The sequence below is a fragment of the Melitaea cinxia genome, chromosome 26 (assembly GCF_905220565.1).
Source record: "Melitaea cinxia chromosome 26, ilMelCinx1.1, whole genome shotgun sequence".
Taxonomy (NCBI): domain Eukaryota; kingdom Metazoa; phylum Arthropoda; class Insecta; order Lepidoptera; family Nymphalidae; genus Melitaea; species Melitaea cinxia.
Genome location: NC_059419.1, coordinates 1,058,413 through 1,077,743, shown reverse-complemented (window position 1 = coordinate 1,077,743; position 19,331 = coordinate 1,058,413). Strand labels below are relative to the sequence as shown.

The following is a 19,331-nucleotide window of genomic DNA, read 5'->3' as shown; positions in this document are numbered from 1 at the left end:
CGAAGCAGTTTCGAAGCATTGTCAGTTATGTTTCATTTTAAGCGTTTCATATATTCGTTGCTTGGTTTCGAAAATAGATTTTAAATGTAATAATAATATTTTTTTATTTTATAACTGTAATTTGAGACTGAAATCAGGTTACCTGTCTTGTTATTTTAAAATGATATGCCTTTGAGGGCTAAAATAAAAATAAAATTTTATAATAGAAATGTTCCAGCCATGATAGATTATTTTGTATGATCCATATAAATATTTGTCTTATGCGGGAACGAACTTACGATCATAAGCAAGTCAGGTAGTTGCTGATGTGACCAGTGCGCCAATGCGTTGAAGAAATATAATAAATAATTTGTTTATGTTATGTTTTCTGGTTGGAATTAACTAATTATAGACTTCACGTGAGGTCTTACAATAATTGGAGATTATACCACAGTTTCTATACTCACAAAACGATTCGTTTTACTAACGGACAGTATAAACTTCGAACACGACATATATACGAAATCTTCTGAGTATAAGAACCGAGAATAAAACAACTGTTTCGCTACTTGAACAAAACATGATATTTATAGCCTAATTTATAGATACTAAATCCAGGAAATCTTAGGTAGATAAACGTCCAAAAAAAAAAACAAAGTTTATTATGGCTTTCAATGCATTTTTTTACTAAAACATTAAAACCAACCTGATAGTAATGCTATTCATATATTATTCATTGATGTTGGTTGTACTAATTAACTCGTGTTTCTATATTAACTAGCTGTACCCGTTATTCCACCTGCAATTACTATTTGATTTTCCCCTCAATTAAGTTTATCAAATTTTAAAAGAGTAACTACGGAGTTTCTTTTCGATACTTTCTGCAGAATCGACGTTCCGATTTACGTTATTTTTATAATAACTTTAATAAATTTATTATAACCTAATATATTTTTTAATTTTTCAAATTACGATTTATAAGTGTTTTTGAAGTCAACTACGAATTAAGATTTTTTTTTGGTAATGAGTACCTATCCAGTATCAGTATATTTCTATCATCGAATCCTTCGCTGAAGGACTGAGTTTCACTCAAACAACCTGAATGTTTGGCTTGCAACCAAGTAGCAAGCTACACGTACATTCTTTCCGCGAATATGCAAATAGTGCTGACCTTCCTCCTAAGGTTTTCCCTGAGCGCTTCAATTTGAGGTCTTTCAAGCGTCGAATGTACAGACATCTTTTCCTTTAAAGCCGATAACGCACCCGCAACTCCTCTTATGCTGCAGATGTCCGAGCGACGGTAGTCATTTAACATCAGAGGGCTTCGTCCGCTCGTTTGCACCCATTGTTTAAAAAAAATCGTACAAAATTAAAAAAAGAACTTAAGTCGTTCCAAGATTCGTTCAAACTCATTCTGAAGCTACGGTGTGTTCTTTCTTGTGTTCAAATACAGACAAACAAGACGCAAAAAATATATAGTTTTGAATTTGGTATTGATTATGCTCTTCAGAACAATATTTTCATAATATTTCGAATTTAGTTAGAGTATTATTAGGAATCAAAAATCGTTTTTGTTTTTTGATAAACTTTGAAAGTCTTGTATGTAGTAATAGACAGTTCTTTTTCAATTACAAAGCTGTAATATTCGAAAGTGGAGTAGGCTATTTAACATCACGATATAGTTCAACATAACTAAACAGTATCACTCAATGACGGTTTGTATGAAGCTGCAAGCTAAATCTATTTAGTACGTCTAATTTCAGAAATAAGCTAGGCTATATAACATCACGATAATACTTAACGATATAACTCAAAAAAACTAAACAGTGTCGCTAAATTTGACTAGCCCGTTGGCGCAGTTTATAGTGATTCTATCTGCCCGGGGGTTGTGGGTTCGATATTCACTCCGAGTCTGGGTTTAATATATATATTTATTTAAGTGTGTATTATTTATATGTATGATTATAAAAAAAATAGTTATAACAGTCGGCTGTTACCTATAACACAAGCATTAAGTTGCTTACTTTAGGAACAGACGACCGTGTGTGTATGTTATAAGATATTTATTTATTTATTTATTTATTATTTATACTAATATTATAAAGCTGAAAAGTTTGTTTGTTTGTTTCAATAATTACAAACGCGTGTAAAGTTAACAGACCTACCAACAGCGTGCATTCAAATAATTATATTACTACAGCAATGAGTTTAGAATCCAGTTACTGAACTTGACCTAATTCCAGACCTAGAGAGCCTAATGTCGGTCGATGTCGATCTATTTGATCACTAGTTAGGGCCTCCTTGGTTGGTAAGTCTTAACGCCACTTGAGCACGTTTCACTGATAAGTTAGGGGTTATATAGAGCTGTTTTTACACCTTTTAAATTAAAATAATATTTTTTTTAACTGATTTAAAAAAGACGAAGTTCTTATTTCGACTGCGCTGGTCGACTTTTTTATGTGTGTTTTCTTGTAACTTTCCACTGGGTGTACCGATTATAATGTTTTTTTAATCGAATGCTAGTACTTATCGAGATATTTAGTGGATCGATTATTTTTTCGACTACCCACGATATATTCACGATATCGTCCATCAATTAAAATTGAAATCGGTTTCATCGTGTTTGCGAACAAACACGAAGTACAATATACATTTATTTATGAGAAAAGGAGGCTATTTAATATTAATCCAATACCTATTCGAAGTAAATATGTTCCGTTGTTTATTACTGATCCATGAAATTGGAACAAAATCGTAAAAACGCTAATCCTACGTAATATGAATTTTAGTTTAAATAATAGTAAAATACCTGTTAGCGTTTCCCACCAAAAATAAAAAAAAATACTTGTAGTACAGCTTTATATTTATCCCAACACAAGATGTAACTGCGCCTCCCATCCGTGCTCAAGCAGCGCTCCTTGACAGGCCACACCTGGCAGCGTCTCAAACAAGGAGGAGAGCCTTCTTTCATTTTACTAGGACAACGTTACAAGCTTCGCGAAGGTCGGATTTTCGCGCAAGGATTGTAAGCTTTTGTAAATAAACTTTCTTTTTGTTGTCATTTTGATTTTACTATACTACGGAGTTTTTGCTCCGATTCTATATACGGAATCCGTGGTAAAATCGTAATAATCATAATTCATGAAATAAATAAAAAATTGTAAAGTCGATTTAAAAGTGCTTAAGTCCACTTAAATTGAATTAATTTCTACTGTTGGGTATAGGCCTCAGCTCCATGTAAGAGAATTGTCAGAGCGTAATCAGACACGCAGACCTACTGTGGGTTGCGGTTGGTTTAACTAGGATAAAGGACCTGATTATATTTTTGATCTGTAATTCTATAAAATTAACGCAAAAAAAAAAATCGCGTCAATTGTTAAAATAATTAACGTTTTTAAACCTCAACGTTGTAGAATGTACGCTGGTAGGAGTATTTTGATTAGGTTTCTTTCCAAATGTCCTAGGGGTAATAGAGTGCATTTGTATTGAATAATAATAATATAAGAATAATAATAGCTTTATTTCAAATAAACATTTTTCACAAATGGTATCAATTACAAAAATTTAGAATTAGGAATCTTAGGATTAATTACACCAAAAAAAAAATGTTTTGAGCTCAGACTGATCACCCTATATTGATTATAGGTATAATCTGTGTTAAGGATGATCAGCCAACCTCTCCAATGCTATAATATATAATTTTGGCACAAGTTCAATATGAAGGGGTAGACATCTTTACAACAGATGAATCTCTACAAGAGAGAATGAATGTAGTGTTTGTGGCATTTTACAGGCTGAATCGTGTTATTCTTTAAAAAATATGTTGATATGTTCTAATAATTATAATTATGATCTAATAATTATAATTATGATCTAATAATTATAATTAATTATATTTGTGCCGTTTGCAGTCGAAACACTTGGACCTAGGAGTAGCAGTGCTAAAAAAAATTTAAATGAGATAATTCCTCGTCTTATTGCCTCCACTGGTGACAAGAGGGCTGGTGCATTTTTTGCCCAGAGAATCGGCATAGCGATTCAACGGGGAAATGCTGCCAGCATTCTTGGCACAATTCCACGCGGACATGATTTATGCCAAAACTATCTGTAAATATTTAGTTTTTAAGTGGTGAATTGTAAATATGTATAATGTTTAATAGACTATTGTTATTTTAAATAAATATTAATAATACTATTATGATCTAAACTAGATCGATTAAATTGTCCTATTAAGAAAGATAACCATCCAATATGGGCAAAATACATGAGTTCACGCCATTTTTGGCACGAACTTGGGGACGCCTATATCTAGCACTGGACTGCAATAGGCTGAAGAAATTTAAAAAGTATATTAAAATTAGTGGGATAAAATAAAAATCAGATATTAATAACCTTTTATATTTATATTATTATTAAAAATTACATTTCGTTTCAATAGCTAGGCTATATTGTTAAAAATAAAAAGTGGTACAAAAACGTATCACAGATCTATTATTAATAGTGATAAATCACAACATTCTCCCATTTAACTATAATACAGATATTTTACTGGTTAATGAATTTGCATTTAAAACCTTAACGATTAACAAGATATTGTTTACGTATAGATTACATGGATTCGAGGAGAAACTTATCCTGCACATAAGCAGGGAATAGTCTTTGATAGCAGGAGAAAGGAGCACTAGGACCTACTTGTCCTCAATACAACTTCCAGGTTCATATTTTCGAATGGAAATATCTCATAAATATAGTATAATTCGATAGTACCTAAAAAAAGAATAATTTATCACAATATTTTATCTGTTCGATACACTTAAACATCAAATAGCTTGAAGGTAACCAACCAGTGTAACAGGTCCTATGTTGCAATTTTGTTAATTAATTGAGTCCAATGGCTAACCATTAATGTATCATCATTATTACAGTCTATACAGTCCACTACTAGACATAAGCCTCCACAAGTTTACGCCAAAAACAACGTGAACTTATGTGTTTTGCCCATAGTCACTACGCTGGGCAGGCGGGTTGGTGACCGCAGGGCTAATGTATAGTACTGGTTAATTAGTAAATTTCTTTTAATTATGAATTTTTATGTTGCTTAGTCTATTATCACTGGTACTCACTGGTAATGTTTTTCTATGCATTAAAAGGAGAATGGGACTTTTGGGCCAAAATGTAATGAGTAGAGATATTGTTTAAAAAATTGGTCATATTTTTTTATTTTAAAATATAAAATATAAGCTTAATTCTGAATCTAGAAGCGGAGAAAATTGAGAAAGATAGTTTTCATCAAATTATTTGGGTATCGATTCAACTATAATCGATTACAGAATTCAAAAAAAAAAAAAGGTTTGCACTAGTTAATTAATTCAAGATATTTAGATGCACAATTAAAGCTGTAAACAATAAAGTGCATTTAAATAAAGTTACATTAATATGGACAATATCAATTAAAATCTGATAAACCAAAATGATTATCGATTTCATATCGATTTAAAATAAATCATATTTTTAATGACAGCTTTGAAAGCTGACTAACAATAATACTGTGTCCGTCACTCGTTTCGTGTTTACTGTTTTCCGATGCATTCTGAATCCATTCCTGATATTTATTTATGGTTTCAAGTGTATATCAATATTCGTAGTGAGTTTTCAAACAGTCTTCACTAAATATAACAAATATTAATGCTACAAGAACTTAGTGATCGCGTTTTTTTATAGACATTGTAACATAACCTCACTTTTACAAAAAGTCTAATAACTCCACTCTCAGATAGCCAAAATATAGATAATTTTCAGCGAGGAAGCAATAAACCTAAATGCATTAATTGATATCATTTTCATTTCATTACATTTTGGCCCAAGAATGTATGGAATCGTATCATTCTCCTTTTCTCGTTCTGTGTAATGTTAGTCCGGACAAAGTCATTTCCTGTTTGTTAAAATTTATGGCGATATCTCATCATAATACGATTGAACACAATAATAATAATACTACTAGTATTCCAAAGCTGATAATAACAATTATTTTCAAGTCACTGATTGACCATTTAATACAATATAAAACTATTATGAAAGACGCAGTTACAACACTTATTGAAAGGGTACAATTTTTAACTATGTCTTATATTAATTAAAAACTATTTTACAATGTTTCCGTTTTCTATAAGGCTGAGTTGTACTTCTGCTTCTGTATCATTTTTTCCCTTAAAACTATCTTCAATAGCTTGTAAGGTTCTGTCTTTAGTTTCTGGTAACATAACATACATTATTAACAAACATACTGTCAAAGTAACTGAATAGACTAAAAACGCACCTTCAACACCTATAGATGAATAGAAATGTGGAGCTGTCTTCATTGATACAATAAAAGCTGGAGTCAAAAACGATGTTGATAAAGTCGAACCCAAACTTCTATAATTCAATGGGAAAACTTCTCCACAAATAACCCAATTAAGTGGTACTAATCCCAAACAGAAAGAAATGGTATACACAATCATTAATAACATAGGAACTGTATCTAACATAAAGCTATATGTAAGTATTTCCATTTTTCTTAAATAAATAAATATAGATATTGCTGTAAGAGATAATACGGTCATTGCACCACTTGTAAATAAAATAGTTCTACGTTTTACATTCTTAAGTAAGAATATTGCTAGAAAAGCGCACACCGTCCTCAAAATGTCTATAACTGTAAACTGCCAAGTCACTTCTTTAGGGCTTTCTTTGTTTAAAACTCTTTGCAATATTAAATTTCCATAAGCTGGTACCATGTGGGCACCTCCAAATTCAAACACAATCAACATACAAATAGCTATTATCAACGGTTTATAAAATTCCTTTTTCTTGAAAATCTTCATGACCGTTTTAATTGTGTTTATCGTAGACCTGAACAATCTCTTAGCCTTCAAGTTCTCTTGTGGTTCTCCCTTCTTTTTCGATTCTTCTAAAAGTTTTTCTCTTTCTTGAGATCGTATCATTGTTTCTAATTCTTCTCGCTGTTCCTCTCCATCTCCTCGCACCCAACGGAAGGCTTTTTTAGCATCGTCGTATTTGCCTTTGGAAACTAACCAACTTGGTGATTCTGGTGATAGGCTGATGATTACCATTGAAATTATCGGGAACATCGAACATACAATCGCAGTCATTTTCCAAGTTAAATGTGCGCCCCATACATGTGAAAGTAGAATACCAAGTCCTAAAGATATAGCAAATGTACCTAAGAACGCGCCTCTGTATCTAGGCTCAGTGTATTCTGCTACTAAGATAGCTGCTAAAGGCGTTCGAAGTCCCAAAGCTAGGCCATGTAGTAATCGTGCCAATAGGAATAGTGGGACGGAATTTCCTAAGACGAATACTACCCAGCCAAGAAGAGCTGGTACTGTGCACATCAGATGTGCCTTTTGTCTTCCGAAGCGTGTCATCAGAACGGGTGAAATGAAATTTCCGACGATGCCCATTATACCAACTGATGACGCTGAAAAATACAAAAGATTTCGTTTAAACCCTCAAAATGTAATTTGTAATAAAGTCGTTCTAAGCGTCTTAACAATCGAATATCGATGAATAGAGGGCTTTCGTTGACCGATCGCGATTCTCAAAAGCTGAGTTGGAAATAGCCCGACGATTGACCTCGTTTTACTTCAAACGTAAATTTGAACTGGAATTAACCTATTTTTGTCAAGAAGGCTCATTGTCTGGTAAATTGTTCGGTCGTTTTTTATTTAAATATTCGAAGAGGTAAACTTATATATGTGTTGAGTAATAAGGGCTTACGCACATATATTGAATTTGCTTTTCAGATAATGAAACTAATACAAAATCTTGGATAGATTTTCTACAATAAATAGTGATTTTCACACAGAAGTAATATAGAAGTAATATACATCCGAACCTCAGTTTGACAATCATCAGCAATAATGGATATATGTATCAATCGGTCCATATTTACCAATCCAGGAAGTGTCATGGTCGGTGAGTACGACTGGCCCTCCGTCGGTCTTGAGCTGAGCGAACAGCACCGCCGGGAACCCGTGCGCACAACCATGTCCGATTATATTTAGCGCAGCTCCGGATACCACGAATGACTGAAAATGTTAAGATTGCAGATTTTGCTTTTAAAATTTCATTGTTTGTAAATAGTATAGGGACGCGTTAGGACAGCGGTTACAGTAGTGGCTGTTGTGCTGGTGTTCGTGGGTTCGATCCCCAGTAGCAAACGTTTCTATACATATATCGTACAAATGTATGCCGTGGTCTGTGCGTTGTGTATCTTGTGTATTGTATATGTTTCTGGACTCATGTCACACACACACTCACACTTCAGCCCATCGCAGTCCACTGCTGGACATAGGCCTCCCCAAGTTCGCGCCACACATCCCGGTCTTCCGCAATCCTCATCCAGCCTACACCGGCAATCTTACGTAGATCGTCGGTCCAACGGGCCGGAGGACATCCCACACTGCGTTTGCCAAGACGCGGTCTCCACTCTAGGACCCGTCTACTCCAACGGCCATCGGTCCTGCGACACAGATGACCAGCCCACTGCCACTTCAACTTGCTAATTCTGTGGGCTATGTCGGTTACTTTCGTTCTCCCGCGGATAGTCTCATTTCTAATCCTGTCTTTGAGAGAGACCCCAAGCATAGCCCGTTCCATTGCACGTTGAGCGACTTTAAACTTGTGGACCAGTCCCTTGGTCAGTGTCCACGTCTCGGCTCCGTATGTTAACACAGGCAGGACGCATTGCTCGAAAACTTTTGTCTTCAAGCATTGCGGAATCTTCGAAGTGAAGACTCGACGGAGCCTGCCAAACGCCGCCCAGCCCAACCGAATCCTCCTATCGGCCTCCTTCTCGAAGTTGTTGCGGCCTAGTTGGATAGTATGGCCTAGGTAAATATAATCCTGAACAACTTCGAGAAGGGTACCATCGACCGATACCGGTATCGGTATGACTTGGTTGTTAAACATAACTTTCGTCTTATCCAAGTTCATACAGAGACCGACACGTCGGGAGGACTCGTTTAGGCCGGCCAGCATTTGGCCTAACTCATCCAGCGTCTCCGCAAAGATGACAATATCGTCGGCGAAACGAAGGTGAGAGATGAATTCACCGTTGACGTTGATGCCCCGTTCCCCCCAATCCAAGGTCTACGTTGATGCCCCGTTCCCCCCAATCCAAGGTCCCGGACTCATGTAACAAGAGTAAATACTTATATTTATTTCTGTAGTAGCAATATTTTAATGAGCTGAGCTCCATGTTTTTTCCCGCGCTGGTGTTTTTTTTATCTTTTTTAAAAATAATAATTACAGTTTCTAATTGATATTACATTTGTTTCAAAGTTTTTATAATTAGAGATATATTAAAATTGTATAAATAAAATAAAATCGCTAAATTACTAAGCCCTAAACAAGAAAACAGCTGGACCAATTCGGCTAATTCTTAAAGGTTTTTACCGAGTATGAAACAAAAAAAATTTAAATATTTGATAACGTAACGTTCAATGTCACGCGACTGTCAATACAGGACAACATCTTTAGTGTTATTAGGTTAAGTGTATATTGTAAGTAGAATATAATTGTACATATATGGTAACCAGGAAATAAGTGTACATATATGATAACTAGCAAATAAGTGTAAATATAGAAATAGATAAGATATGTTCAGAAATTACATACATGTGTGTATACTTTTCCATCAATCAGTATTTTGTAAGAAAAAAAAAAACACGTCAGCGTCGGACCACATCCTAATTTTATTAAGTAGTCACAGGATCTGTGTGATCGATCTGTAGTAGTAATGAAAAATCGCCTGTGGTATTATTATAACGCATATATAATTAACAAAAGGTATGTTTAACAAACGTAAAATATGTATATTTGTTATGTGTAACAAAGGTATGTTTTGAGCCCGTGGATGTAAATTTTTTAAATAAATAAAAAATATACATATTTATATATATATATCTTATATATATATATATCTTTAGTGTCAACTAGTCAGTAATATACATTAATCCTTCACTTTAGTTTGCGTAAAGATTTCGCGTCTTGTCGAGTAGTGCCAGTGCGTCAACGTTACACATTCGTTCCGCGAAATGTTAGGTATTGCGACATTAAACCTATACTTTACCTATTACGTTATTTTATAACGAAATGATGAGATTTTATTTCTTAAAACGGTAGGTAAAAGAACCTTACATAATTTACTATTCATATTTACAATTATCTGGTACTAATATAATATTTTTTATTTTTAATAATAATAATAATAATAAAAACTCTTTATTGTACACCAATAATGAGCAAAATTATAAAAAGAAGCAGTAGATAAATAAAAAAGGCGGCCTTATCGTTAATGAGCGATCTCTTCCAGGCAACCTTAGGGCAAAGAAAATGGTATATATGTATATACTAGCGGTGCCCGCGGCTTCGCCCGCGTTGAAATCAGTGTTTCACAAACTTTTACCGGCAAACTTCCAATGAAACTCTCATCAAAATTTGCTTAGCCGTTCCGTAAACCTTCCTCTTGAAGCCCTCTCTCCATTGGTGAAACCGCATGAAAATCTGTTCAGTAGATTTTGAGGGAATCGATCACATACACTTTTGGGGACTTTGTTTTATAATACACTAACTGTTGCCCGCGACTACGTTCGCGTGGTTATGAAGATATGCATTACTATTAAGATGTTGCACTTGAAATGCTTATCACACTGAGTAACTTTTTAAAAGGCACAATTTAGTATAATTTAATAGTTTTTTTTTATAAAACCTCTCTATACACCACATTTTTAGCTTTATTTTCAGGCTGCAGTATAAATAACCTATCAGGCGAACTTATAGCTGCTGTTTATGTTTCGTACAAACTATCAACCCCAATTAAACCCCCTTAGCGGTGGAATATCGCAAAATCCGTTCTTAGCGGACGTCTACTTACTATAATCTACCTCCCTGCCAAATTTCATCTTTGTCCATCCTGGATGGATTAAAAACCGCTGGATGGTCCCAGCGGTTTTTGAGTTTTCGTGATGAGTGAGTCAATAACCTTTCTCTTTTATATATAGATTACGATACATTATTTTGACACCTCCTCACCATCTATTGAGCATACATTTTAAATTTCAAGTCTCTTACTTCATAAACATGGGACTTTCACACAAATTTTCAACCCCCGTTTAACCCCTTTAAGGGTCGAATTTTGTAAAATTCGTTCTTAGCGGATGTCTACACTCTATAAGGAGGCTTCCTACCAAATTTCAAGTTTGTAGCTATTATAGTTTCGGAGATTTCGCGATGAGTGAGTCAGCCTACCATCCCCCGTTTTAACCCCAAAAGGCAGTTGATTTCTAAAGATACGTTATTTGGACACCTCCTCACTATCTGTAGAGGACACACTTTAAATTTCAAGTCTCTTACTTTAAAAACATAGGACTTTCATATAAACTTCCAACCCCCGTTTTAGGGGTCGAGTTTCGTAAAATCCGTTCTTAACGAATATTTACGTCTTATAAGGAGTCTGTCTGCCAAATTTTAAGTTTTGGCTATTATAGTTTCGGAGATTTCGTGATGAGTGAGTCAACCTACCATCCCCCGTTTAAACCCCAAAAGGGAGTTGATTTCTAAAGATACATTATTTGGACACCTTTCTACCATCTATAGAGCATACATTTTAAATTTCATGTCTCTTACATCAAAAACATAGGACTTTTATACAAACTTCCAACCCCAGTTTTACCCCCTTAGGAGTTGAATTTTGTAAAATCCATTCTTAGCGGATGTCTACGCTCTTTAAGGAGCCTTCCTGCCAAATTTCAAGTTTGTAGCTATTATAGTTTCGGAGATTTCGCGATGAGTGAGTCAGCGTACCATCCCCCGTTTTAACCCCAAAAGAGGGTTGATTTCTAAGGATACATTATTTGGACACCTTCTCACCATCTATAGAGCATACATTTTAAATTTCAAGTCTCTTACTTTAAAAACATAGGACTTTCATATAAACTTTCAACCCCCGTTTTAGGGGTCGAGTTTCGTAAAATCCGTTCTTAACGGATGTTTACGTCTTATAAGGAGTCTGTCTGCCAAATTTTAAGTTTTGGCTATTATAGTTTCGGCGATTTCGTGATGAGTGAGTCAACCTACCATCCCCCGTTTTAACCCCAAAAGGGAGTTGATTTCTAAAGATACATTATTTGGACACCTTTCTACCATCTATAGAGCATACATTTTAAATTTCATGTCTCTTACATCAAAAACATAGGACTTTTATACAAACTTCCAACCCCAGTTTTACCCCCTTAGGGGTTGAATTTTGTAAAATCCATTCTTAGCGGATGTCTACGCTCTTTAAGGAGCCTTCCTGCCAAATTTCAAGTTTGTAGCTATTATAGTTTCGGAGATTTCGCGATGAGTGAGTCAGCGTACCATCCCCCGTTTTAACCCCAAAAGAGGGTTGATTTTTAAGGATACATTATTTGGACACCTTCTCACCATCTATAGAGCATACATTTTAAATTTCAAGTCTCTTACTTCAAAAATATAGGACTTTCATACAAAATTCCAACCCCCGTTTTACCCCCTTAGGGGTCAAGTTTCGTAAAATCCGTTCTTACCGGATGTTTATGTCCTATAAAGAGCCTACCTGCCAAATTTCAAGTTTGTAGCTATTATAGTTGCGGAGATTTCGCGATAAGTGAGTCAGCCTACCATCCCCCGTTTTAACCCCAAAAGGGAGTTAATTTCTAAAGATATATTATTTGGACACCTTTTCACCATCTATAAAGCTTACATTTTAAATTTCAAGTCTCTTACTTCAAAAACATAGGACTTTCATACAAACTTCCAACCCCCGTTTTACCCCCTTAGGGGTCGAGTTTCGTAAAATCCGTTCTTAGCGGATACCTACGTCTTATAAGGAACCTACTTGCCAAATTTCAAGTTTGTAGGTGTTATAGTTTCAGAGATTTCGTGATGAGTGAGTGACCTTTCGCTTTTATATATATTATTATAGATATAGAAGAATTGCTCGTTTAGTAGTATTAGATATCGATAACAAAGGGCCTATGTCATCACAACAGTTCCCATTTATTAAAGTAAAATAGAAATAATTAAACTTTAAGGGATAACGGCAGACGTGTCCTGGAGTGAAGGCCGCGTGTTGGCAAACGCAACGGCACGTCTTCCACCTCGCTGGACCGACGATCTACGTAAAATTGCCGGTGTAGGCTGGATGAGGATTTCGGGAAACCGGGATGTTTGGCGCCGCAGGAATGTTGGGACTTCGGGAGGCCAACGTCCAGCAGTGGACTACAATAGGCTGGACTGATAACTGACTAACAGTGATAACACTGTAACTGTAACTCAATATAGAATATAACTAGTATTCTATAAAGATTACTAGGAGATACTCTCGGTTTTATTATCAACTATTAAACAGATATGATGATGCTAATAACCAACAAATTTTAATCGCCTAAACGACAAAAATAATGGCACAATAACTTAACTATAAGGTCATTTATTTATAAGCCTTCAAGATAGATTGTGTATAACTTAATTTAAGATTATCTACATTGAACACCAATAGATAAATCCATAACTTGATCAACTTGTCAATACAGATTGACACGAATACAGATTGGTCACTCACACAACTAAGGGCGTGGTCGTAGATTGCAAGATCTCTAATATAATACATATAATGGTGATTACCTGTTTTATAAAGGAATTCATCTTATCAGGACTTCATGAAGGTTCAGGACTCAAGATCTGTAAAAAAAGATATAAATAAAATAATAAAAATTATGGTTTGTTTATTAATCTATACTTCGCTAGTGACTATTAAAAACAAAAACGTCGGATGTGAAAAACAGCAACTTTACAGGAGAGCGATTCAAAGTGTAAATTGCGTGTATCTTTTTACTTATTTTAAGCAGGATCATGAAATTTTAAAGTAATGCTGTACAGGCTATTTATGTTTAATACTATTACTAGCCGGTATTTAATGTGTAAATATGAGAAAAGTCACTTGTTACATTTTTAACATGTTAAGACTAATAGGTACTGATTTGTCAGAAGTACCACAACTAAATAAGATATGCATAAAATAAAAAAATTCTCTTCAGCTGATGATAGACTTGGTTATTTGGGAACGTTTTATGAAATAAACAAAAAAATGCAATTTTGCAGTTCCGACGATGTTAATAGTCACTAGCGACTTGTAAGAGATTACTTTCTATTTCAAAATATCTCACCAACCTTTTACTATAACGTAAATAAAAAATAATAATAATATAATCACTCGCGTAAATAAACACTATAAAATAACATTTATACTAATAGTCATATATTCACATGATTATAATTATATAATTCTTGGGTTAGATAAATCCTCATAAAAAACTAAATAAACTCTTGTTTACTAAAAATTATGACACGAATGGAACTGTTAACTTCTGAAACTACAAACACAAATAATATCAATCGCTTATAAAGGCAAGATTCGAGGACATAAGGAAGTGGGTATAACTTTTTGATTGAACTGAGCTTAGAAACTAAGGTTATTACAGTTGTAAGTATATATCTTAATAGTATTTTATTTTTTGGTAAAATCAGTTAAATTTTAAACGTTTACAATCAAATTAATTTATATTTTTTACATATATATTAAATATTAATATATTTTTTAGTAACATACATTTTAAAATAAAAATAAAAACGAGTGTGCTTTAGACGACTGAAGTAAAACTTACGAAACGTAACTCTCTCTCTTTCTATCTTCACTAACTTATATCTCCCTCTCAACTTCCGTTCGCCTCGCCCGATCACACTTTTCGTAGCTCTCTCGTAACGCATTCATCAGCTCACTCCTCAACTCAAGCGTGTCTAAAGAAGTGTTACTTCATAAAACAATTAATATAGTGTAACAGAAAAATTTCGTCAGCGTCGGACCACTAGGCTTTACCAGACCGTCACAGGACTTTCGAACTGCAGTCTTAGGTAATAAATCGTCCATAGGATTTTTTTTTATGTCACTAGGTCGGCAAACAAGCGTACGGCTCACCTGATGGTAAGCGATTACCGTAGCTTATAGACGCCTGCAATGCCGGAATCATTGCAAGCGCGTTGCCGACCCAATCCCCAATCCCCCCAGGAGCTCTGGTCACCTTACTCACCAACAGGAACACAATACTGCTTGAAAACAGTATTATTTTGCTGTAAGGTCGAGGTACTTCCCCAGTCGGGCTACTCCATATTTTGAGCAGGAAATTCCTGCTGTGCCCCACCTCAGTTAACTGAGGATAAGCATAATTATAATGCATGATGTATTAAAAACATGGGAATTTTAGAGCCTATGAATGTTAATTTTAAATAAAAAAAACCGGCCAAGTGCGACACGGACTCGTGCACCGAGTTTTCCGTACAAACGAAATTATTTAAAATATTTTTATTATATGATGTAACTAAAAATTTATGTTTATCACACTATAAATGAAGGATTGGAACTTTTTTTTACCTCCTTTTATAGAAAGTTTGACCAAATTTAAAAGTGATTGTCATCAAAAATCTAAAGAATATTTCGACCAAAGGAGTAAAGAAAAGGGTATATGGTACAAAGTCATTCAAAATCAGCCCCCCCGCTTACCTTGGTTTATAAAAGCAAGGATTGGTAGGAAGTACATCACTACAGCATTCAAATTACGTTCAGGCCATTTTCCATCCAAGAAGTTTGCCTTTTTAATGAAAAAAGTTAAATCCCCTTGTGACGCATGCGGCTTGCTAGATGATCTACACCACATATTAAGTGAATGTGATAAATACGAAACCGAGAGAGTATCATTGATGAAACGTTTTAATATAAATAAATTTGACATGGGTACATTTTTATCTGTGTTAACAGAACCTTTGTCTGATACAGCAAATTTGTTAGTTAATATAATACATCATCAATGATTCTTTCTCCATTTCTTAGATATAGGGTATCATGGGGCGGGCATGTCTGTCTAGACAAAAGTCCCTAAAAAAGAAGAGATTAATAAAAAAAATGTTTATCACAATTTTTCCTTTATCTGTGCTATAAGAAGTTGCTTTGTACCAAATTTCAAGATTCTGAGTTTACGTGTTTCAGGAATTTCTGAGATTCGGGAAATGCCCGAAAAAAGTTTTGATTCCCTTGTGAGTGTTAAAAATTTTCAGCATAAACGGCTGTATCTTTTGATTGCGTTGGCTTAGAAGTTCGATTTTTGCACAGCTCCAAGGGAAAGTAGACTTGAGTATTTGATATGAATTTCAACTCGATACCTCTAAGCGTTCCTGAGAAAATGGGTCTTGACAGACAGACGGGCAACAAAGTGATCCTATAAGGGTTACTTTTTATTTCTTTTGAGGTATGGAACCCTAAAAAAACAGCTACAGTACTCTTGAGTATTTATTAAAATATTCCGTTTTAATGCAAAAGAGCACTTTCAAGCTTTTATATGAAAAGTTCAATTTTTCGAAATGCATCGAAAGATAGATTAGTTTCTCTCTTGAATGCAAAAATTTGAATGCTTTCAAATGCTACTAATATTAACGACTTTTTGAAGGTTTAACTCTTTAAATAGGATTCCAATCAATCATATCATCATTACAGCCTATACAGTCCACTGCTGGACATAGTCCTCCACAAGTTTACGCCAAAAATAACGTGAACTCATGTGTTATGCCCATAGTAACCACGGTGGGCAGGCGGGTTGGTGACCGCAGGGCTGACTTTGTCGCACCGAAGACGCTGCTGCCCGTCTTCGGCTTGTGTATTTCAAAGCCAGCAGTTAGATGGTTATCCCGCCACCGGTCGGATTTTTAAGTTCGAAGGTGGTAGCGGAACTGTGTTATCCCTTAGTCGCCTCTTACGACACCCACGGGAAGAGGGGGTGGCTATATTCTTTAGTACCGTAGCCACACAGTATCAATCAATCATATACGTTTATATAATAGAAGATAGGAGGAGATTTTACCGTTCCAACATATAATACATTATACAGCTTATAATAAATTGTGAATACAAAATACTATTAAAGTTTACATTATAGTAACGATCGCTCTGGTGTAGTGGTGCCGACCCACAATTTGCGGGTTCGATTCCCGCTCGGGATGGATATTTCTTTCCTCTTTGGGCCTCCCCACAGTACCCCGAAGAGCAGGTTAAACCGTTGGTCTTGATTGTTATCATAAATACTTGATAGCGATCGTTACTCATATCGTAGAGAACATATCCGCCACGCGCATTGGAGCAAGCGTGGTGGATTTAGCATGTATTTACTCCAATTTATTGCCATCGTAACTTTAAGATATTTTCTATTAAAATTAATATATTTATTTTGTACTAGTTGCACGACGCGGTTTCACCCGCGTAATCCCCAATCCAGTGGGACTGTCGGGATAAAAAGTAACCTATGTTTTATTCTAAATGTCCAGTTATCTACGTACCAAGTTTCGTTAAAATTGGTCCAGTAGTTTTTCCGTGAAATAGTAATAAACATTCATACATACATCCTCACTAACATTCGCTTTATAATATAACTAGCTGGTACCCGCGACTTCGTCTGCGCAGGATTAGTAAGTACTTCGAGTAGCTTATTATTTTTATACTAAAATTCATCAAAATTGGTTGGTTCTGTGACATAAAAATCAATTAGTTACTTCCAAATGTGCATTAGAAACATACTCGTATTATGCAATATATTATCAATTTTTACTGTATTTATGGTTCATTGTTTTTGCGATAATGGCTTACTCATAAAAGATAGATACATGCTGTCGCGGACTTTTTTGTAGGACTAATTAACCCAAATATTTCTCTTATACATTATATACGTGTAAACTCTACAGTTTTTGCAGCGCACGCCTGAATAGCTTGCAGATGGCAGAGCTTTTCCGCCTTACTTGGCAATTATCGTTATATTATGGACAATTAACACACTATCTTTAAAAATTATAGCCTATGTGTTATTCTAATGTATAAGCTATATTATTGTAAGCTTTCATTAAAACCCATTCGGGAGTTTTTGCGTGAAAGAGGAACAAACATCCATACATTGGACTTGATTACGCATTGGATTTGATTTACGCATTGGAGCAGCGTGTTGGATTAAGCGCTGATCCTTTTCCTACGTGGGGAAAGAGGCCTATGCCCAGCAGTGGGATATGGCTGAAGCGTAATTTTAAAAAGAAATATTTACTAAATCAATATAAAGCCAAATATTAGTCACATAGTAATGTTTTATATCATTTAACTCAGGTATATCTGATAACATTAGTGTAGCTAGGAACGCGGGGATTTGTCATTCCATGGAGTCAAGATCACGATTAAATACCTAATAATAAAATACGAATGGTTATAAATCTAAATGATAATATCGAGTGTATTCAAACAATGTCAATGTCTATTTCTGTTGAACAAGGGTTGTCTGCATTATTAGCTAAAAACAGAATAAACTTACTTTCCACTGCACTTTCAGTAATCAAACCCTAACTAGATAGTCAAACAATTATAACGTGCAACAATATACCAAAGTGGCAAGAAATTTGGCAACTAACATGTTAGTATATCCTTTCGTAATTTTTTTTTAAATCAAATTTAAGGGCTTTATCGCAAGAGCGATTATGTCGCCCTGGTTAGGAGACCTTTTTTTTTTTATAAATTTTGATCCACGGGCTCAAAATGCCCGTGCCTTTGTTTATCATGCATGCATTATAATACCACAGGCGATTTTTCTACTTATTATACTACAGATCAACAGTCCTGTGACTGCCTAGTAAAACTAGGACGTAGTGCGACGCCGACGGTTTTTTTTATTTTACTTTTTTTTTTAGGTTAGGAGACTTAGATTAATTATTACATATACATAACTTAAGTTCTCTTATCCACTAACTTATATAACATTCGGACCAAGTCTTAGGGTGGGTCAGCCAGAATACTATTACATTTTCCCAACTTATTAATAAAAGAACATCTATCTCTGATGTCATTGCTTGCACATTCCATCAATATACGTGGTAGAAGTCATCAACAACATTACAGACGGAGCGATTCGGAGATGTAATTTGTGGTATGTAACGCAGAAGATTTGTCTGGACCTGATCAGGATGAGATGAGATTTCCTGATCGGGTCTCTGCGTTACATACCTTGCTTGGTTCAGGTTTGAGTATGCCCGGTCCGTTCCTTTTAAAGAACACGAATGTATATTCTTGAAAAAATTGTTTAGTAAAATAATTGTGTTTGCAGATAAACGAAAAAAACCGACTTCAATTATATCGACAAGTAATACACAACGTTGATAGATGAAAAAATAGTCAAGGAAATACGCATTAT

At 34.9% G+C, this 19,331-nt stretch overlaps 1 protein-coding gene and 1 long non-coding RNA gene across 2 annotated transcripts; both read right to left on the bottom strand.

The window, feature by feature from the left end:
• Positions 1-6,006: 6,006 nt before the first annotated feature.
• LOC123666515 (facilitated trehalose transporter Tret1-like) lies at positions 6,007-13,710 on the bottom strand. The gene is made up of 3 exons (XM_045600596.1): positions 13,690-13,710; positions 7,934-8,069; positions 6,007-7,459 (listed from the first exon to the last, which is right to left on the bottom strand). The coding sequence occupies exons 1-3, from the start codon at positions 13,708-13,710 to the stop codon at positions 6,120-6,122; spliced, it is 1,497 nt and encodes a 498-aa protein (XP_045456552.1). The 3' UTR covers positions 6,007-6,119.
• A 4,877-nt stretch (positions 13,711-18,587) lies between these two features.
• Positions 18,588-19,038, bottom strand: LOC123666543. The gene is made up of 2 exons (XR_006745269.1): positions 18,842-19,038; positions 18,588-18,642 (listed from the first exon to the last, which is right to left on the bottom strand). It is a non-coding gene; the product is annotated as an uncharacterized LOC123666543 (long non-coding RNA).
• Positions 19,039-19,331: the final 293 nt, after the last annotated feature.